The sequence below is a fragment of the Marmota marmota genome, unplaced genomic scaffold, assembly GCF_001458135.2.
Source record: "Marmota marmota marmota unplaced genomic scaffold, marMar, whole genome shotgun sequence".
Lineage (NCBI taxonomy): Eukaryota > Metazoa > Chordata > Mammalia > Rodentia > Sciuridae > Marmota > Marmota marmota.
The window spans coordinates 206,602-212,461 of NW_025999990.1; the positions used below are offsets into that span (position 1 = coordinate 206,602).

Below are 5,860 nucleotides of genomic sequence, written 5' to 3' on the forward strand. Positions count from 1 at the left end.
GCAAGCACTCTACCACTGAGCCACAACCCCAGCCCAGAGAGTTCCAGATTTTTTAAATGGTCAGATTTTATTTCTCCTCTAAACTTCAGTGGTCTTCCTAGGCAGTTGCAGACACTGACCTGTCGGTTTTCTGAATGATGTGGCAACCTGCTCATTACTGCATCTAGCTCATCAAATTTCCTCAAGACAGCTTGAACTTCTGCAGATAGCTCTTTATACTCTGAAAACTGGTCTTGGAACACAGCTTTATAGCGTTCCCGTTCATCATCTGTTTGAATCACAGGGTATTTTCTGAGGAAAAAACAAACCAAAGTTACAACTTTATCACTAAAACAGGATGTAGGGGAAATCAGCTTAGCTTATTCTTCATTGACTATACTGTACCTTCAGTTCAGTATATTATCTCTTGGATACAAACAACTATTCACATAAATGATTTCAAGCAGAGCATTAATGTGGAGACATGCAAAAAAATGAAAGGCCCAAATGGGACTCCTCAACTTCTACCCTGAAGAATTCGGGGTAGATACTCACGCCATGTAGTCAGGCATCACAATGGGTTTAGGAATGTGGCCCGCAGGGATGTGTCCACTCAGCAATTCAGGTTTCATTTTTGTTGTTCTCAAGTCTTTGAAATTAACTTCTGGGTCTCTCTGTCTGTCACTGGTGGCCATTTCACACTGCAGGTTGGGAGAAAAAAAGGAATGATATATACACAGGAGTAGGAAAGTAAAACCACCTGAATTTATTCTTAGGGGACAATAGGGAGAGGGCAGGAAGACAAAAAGTAGAAATCCTAATTAGCATTTCACTTTAGAATTAAATGTTTGTGGTTTTTTGAACATTTTTAATTTTTTAAAATTTTTATGTGGTGCTGAGGATCAAACCAAGTGCTTCACACATGCTAGGCAAGCGCTCTACCACTAAGCCCCAGCCCAAGCCCTAGAATTAAATGTTTTATAGTCACAGGGTGTGCTGACTGTTTTTGTAATAGCTAAGGGGACTCACATTTGGAAAATGGTATATATAATAGGGAAAACATCCTCCAGCTCCAATGTGTATATGTTAAAGGCAGATGATAAAATGAGGCCTTAGAAATCTTAAGTACTTACTTATTTAGGATTCATAAAGTAATTATAAAATAATTTTTAAAATAGTTCAAAATAAGAAATTCAGCTGGGTGCAGAAGTGCACACCTGTAATCCAGAATTCTTAGGAGGCTGAGGCAGAAGGATCACATCTTTGATCACCAAACTAAGCGCTTAGTGAGACCCTGTTTCAAAATAAAAAACAAAAAGGGCTGGGGACACAGCTTAGCGGTAAATTGCCCCTGGGTTAAATCCCCAGCATCCCTGGCAGCAAAAAAAACTAGCTACTGAGAAGAAGGAATAGAAATGAGTTATACCATTTTTATTATTTTTAAAAGAGAGCAAAGAAACTCTTTCTGATCTTATGTACTTAAAAAAAAATTAATTAAAAAAAATTTCCTAGTACTGGGGATAAAACCCAGGACACTCTACCCTAAGTTATATATCCAGCCCTCCCACACCCTTTTTTTCATTTTGAGACTAGTTCTTGCTAAATTGCCCAGGCTGGACTTGAATTTGTAATACTCCTGTCTCAGTCTCCTAAGTCCATGGGAATTCCAGGCATACGCCACCACACCTTGATGATCCTCAGTATTTTTAAATGTAAGGGAGATGTTCCTGGAACCACAGAATAAAGGCAGCCTATGTTTCTAACTTGCCTAAGTGTCCTTAAACTGTGATTCCTGAAAGGGGCTATGAGAGTTCTGGATTCTGGAGATGGTGAAGTAAGTTACCCTTTAGTTAACAAAAAAAGAAAAACAAACAAACAACAACAACAAAAATCTCCATCATTTAAGGAAAAAAGAAAGAAAATGCAAGATGAAACGGCCCAGAGAAGTATTAGGGGACAGGTTTTAAGGGCTGATATAGCTAAGAGAAGGGAAATTGGAAGAACCAGCAGAATCCACCCTGAATGTGCAGGCAAAGGAGGATGCTCATCTCTGGGGTTGGGAAAAGGCTATTCAGAGCTTCCTTTGGACAAGAAAGGCTGGTGGATGACAGAAGGGAGGTTTCCATTTTATACCTAAAGAGGTGAGGTTAAGAGAGAGTTAAGTAAATTCTCCAGGGTCATACATCAATTAAGTAGAAAAGCCATAATTAAAACTCAGAACTAGAGCTGGGGCTATAGTTCAGTGGCAGAGTGCTTGCCTAGAACGTGTGAAACACTGGGTTCAATCCTTAGCACCACATAAAAATTAACAAATAAAATAAAGGTATACTGTCCACTTACAAGTACAAAAACAAAACAAAACAAGTTAAAAAAAAAAAAAACAACCCAGAACTATTTGGTTCATTGCTATCCACCCCAACCTTTCTTATTTATTTATTTAGGTGGGGTTCTTCTTTTTCTTTCTTTTTGGTACTGGGGATGGAACCCAGGGCTTTCCAAATGCAAGGCCACCAGTTTGCCGCTGAGCTACATTTTCATTGCTACCTTTTTTTTTTTTTTTTTTCAGTGCTGGAGATCAAACCCAGGGACTCCAGCAAGCTAGGGTAGTGCTCTATCACTGAGCCATATTCCTAGCCCATGGTGCATTAAAACATAAAAAAATAATAACCTCAAGAAACCTGCTTATTTAAATGTGTATTGTTGACATCCAAAGTTCCAGAAGCACTGGGGAGTTTGAGAGGAACAGAGCAGGCAATGCTCTACCACTAGGGGAAGGTCAGAGCATGCTTGGGATCATGATTCTTCTTTGGTGCAGTTACTTCTTTCCCTCTGTTAACCCCTTAAGCCTTTGAAAAACACTTGCTGAGTTGAGTGGCTGGGGAGGGGCCCTGTTTCAGTGCAAACAAAATACAAAACAGGATTTTGAAACCTTGCTCTCCATCTTGCCAGGCAGTTTTTTAAGTCCTTTGTTTTCTGACATCCCTACTTTAGACTAGCTTTGAGGTTTGGCTTAACATTAGCTCATTTTAAAAACCACCAGCTCTTAACTCACCAAATAGCACACCCCTGGGACTGGATCAGCTTTGGAGGTTGTTAACCAGCCCAAGGGAGATTACAGAAAGGAGAAGTTCCACACCACAACACTGGGTGGAAGGGAAACCAGATCATCTCAAGGCAGAAAACATGCTAAGCCACTTGGGCCCAAAGCAGCAGAAATGCAAGTGGGTACAGAATGAGGAAACAGCAAGGATATTTTAGGGAACACATTTTGAGGTTAGTATTCATTCTACTGTGTTTTGTGTTAGGGTGCCATTTCTTTTTTCTTCATTTTTTTTTCTTTTTTAGGGTGCCATTTCTTCATCCTAATGAATTCCTCTGTTTAATCTTGAAAATGAATCATGGTATTAAACATCAAGGGACACTTTTTTGGCTTGAAAAAATGGATTTCCATTTTGTGGCATCTTTCTTTAGCTTAGCTTCTAAACATTTGATGATCCAGTTCTCTGGTGCTGGCTGAGGAAGCAACTATGGAACATGGCCCTAGGCATTAATCTCAGATTTCCTGGTCAAAGTCATGAATTCTGCCCAGGTAGTCACAATGGGTAGGAGAAGCCATAATTAATTTGTTTCTAGATTAAAAAAAAAAAAAAAGTTAAGCAAGAACTATCATTTACCTTACTTGCCCATTCTAATTCTCAGATTTACCTTTTAATATGAAAAGAGAGTTTTTAAGAAGTTGAATTTCCAGATAGACTATGTTGTCTGCTTTAATATTTTTAAAAAATTTGGTATCTTAACATTTTGTTGTTGTTGTTGTTTTGGGTAAATCTCATTGATCATCAGTGTGGAGAACTCAACTGGAAAGAAATCGAAACATCAGACAAAGAATTAAAACCTCTAGGCTTTCATGGGTGGGAAATATTAGACTCCAGCCCTTGGATAGGCCACTCTTAAATAGTGCTCCTAATTACAAACATCCAAGGGAGGAGAAAGGGCCTGCAGCCCCAGTTTTAATGTGACCTTTCTTTGCTTCTAACCAATTTCAGTTTCGTCAGCAAATATCAGAAATGCTTTATTGTGATATAATAGAAAATAATTAAGCAACAGGACAAGTAATGCTATGGATATTATTATTAAGCTTTTCAAATTAAAAAATAGGCTGAATATATCCTTTAAAGTTATAAACAGGGAAAGCCAGTGAATTTGTTTTTCTGTGCATTTGTCAGTTTTCTAATTCTTTTCCCCTTAGAGGGTATAATGTAACAATATAAAGCCTCCACTCTAAACCCATACCCTCATCCTCAAGGCCCGGATTAGATTTTGACTTTTCCAGCTTGAAATACCTACTCAGCACTGAGGGTTTACTAGAATTTGCTGCTGTCTCTATTTGATCATATTTTATGTCTGTATATTAATTCATTTCCAAATGACCTTAGCTTTTTAAAAATTATATTTGTTAACGTACAAAATAATAAGGGGTGGCCTAGTATATAGTCCAAACAAGGGACAGAAAACAGAAGTTCAGAGAAGGTAAGTAATTTCCACAGGATTACAGAGTTACTAAGTAGCTGCTCTGACACTATAATTCAGATAGCTAATTCTACAGTTCATTTCCTCTTCATCACATGCCACTGCCTCTCCCAGGCTAGTCTTGGATTTTTCCCTGCTGATTTAGGAAGGAAGCAGGTGAAAATCATACCCAATGAAAACTGGAGATACTGTCCTTTCTATCAGGTATCTCATGGGCAAATCCAATAGAGAGTCATCAACTAAATAATGAGATCATTGAGGTCTATCTCTAGAATATACCTAAATCTGTTCATCCATAGAGATCTATCTCCAGGAAAAGAGACTGTTAAAAGGATGCTTTTTGGCTTTAGCTCTTTTATCTTTTTTTACTTTCCCCAGTATTGGGGATCAAATTCAGGGCTTCGTACTTTCGAGGCCTGTGCTTTCTACCAGTGAGCTATACAGTAGACCTCCTTGTGTTTTTTTGTTTGTTTGTTTTTTGGTATTGGGATTGAACCCAGGGGCACTTAACCACCAAGCCACATCCCTAGCCCTTTTCATTTTTTATTTTGAGACAGGGTCTCACTCAGTTGCTTAGGGCCTCACTAAATTGCTAAGACTGGCTTTGAATTTGCGATCCTCTTACCTCAGCCTCTCAAGCTGCTGGGATTATAGGTGTGCGCCACTATGCCTAGCTCCTCTTTAAAAATTTTATTTTGAGACAGAGTCAAGTTGCCCAGGCTGGCTTCGATTGTAGTTCTCCTGCTGCAGCCTCTAGAGTAGCTGAAATTACAGGCGTGTGCTACCATATCCAGCTTAATTCCCATATTTTGAAATAGTAGAGGAAGCTAATTGTATTCATATGATTTCCAAAAGAGTTGTGGGACTGGAAGTTTCAGCATCTACTAAGGTTATTCCTGACCATTCCAGTATCTCTCAGAATCAGGAGCCCTGTAACACACCTCAACATGCCATATGCCAACCTCCCAGGGCAGCCTGAAAGAGTTCTAGGGTTAGAACTCTCTGACAGAGCATCCTAATCCTGTGCCACCTGCATATTCTTTTTTTGGGGGTGGGGAAGTACTGAGGATTGAACTCAGTGGGCTCAACCACTGAGCCACATCCCCAGCCCTATTTTGTATTTGATTTAGAGATAGGGTCTCACTGAGTGCCTCGCTTTTGCTGAGGCTGGCTTTGAACTTCCAATCCTCCTGCCTAAGCCTCTCAAATCTCTGAGATTACAGAGGTGTGCCACCATGCCCGGCTGGACATTCGTTTTTTGTTTATTTATTTATTTTATATATATATATATATATATATTTTTTAATTGTCTATGGACCTTTATTTTATTTATTGATACGCGGTGCTGAGA

The 5,860-nt window shown here is 39.1% G+C and overlaps 1 protein-coding gene across 3 annotated transcripts in view; it reads right to left on the reverse strand.

Moving 5' to 3' along the window:
• The window catches only part of Marveld2 (MARVEL domain containing 2), a 25,227-nt gene that overhangs the window by 6,406 nt on the left and 12,961 nt on the right, over positions 1-5,860 (reverse strand). For all 3 annotated transcript variants that reach the window (XM_015482268.2, XM_015482266.2, XM_015482267.2), the window contains 2 exons: positions 535-680; positions 120-291 (listed from right to left, as the gene is read on the reverse strand). In XM_015482268.2, the coding sequence (XP_015337754.1) occupies positions 120-291; positions 535-680 (318 nt within the window). The remainder of the gene's footprint in view (positions 1-119; positions 292-534; positions 681-5,860) is intronic.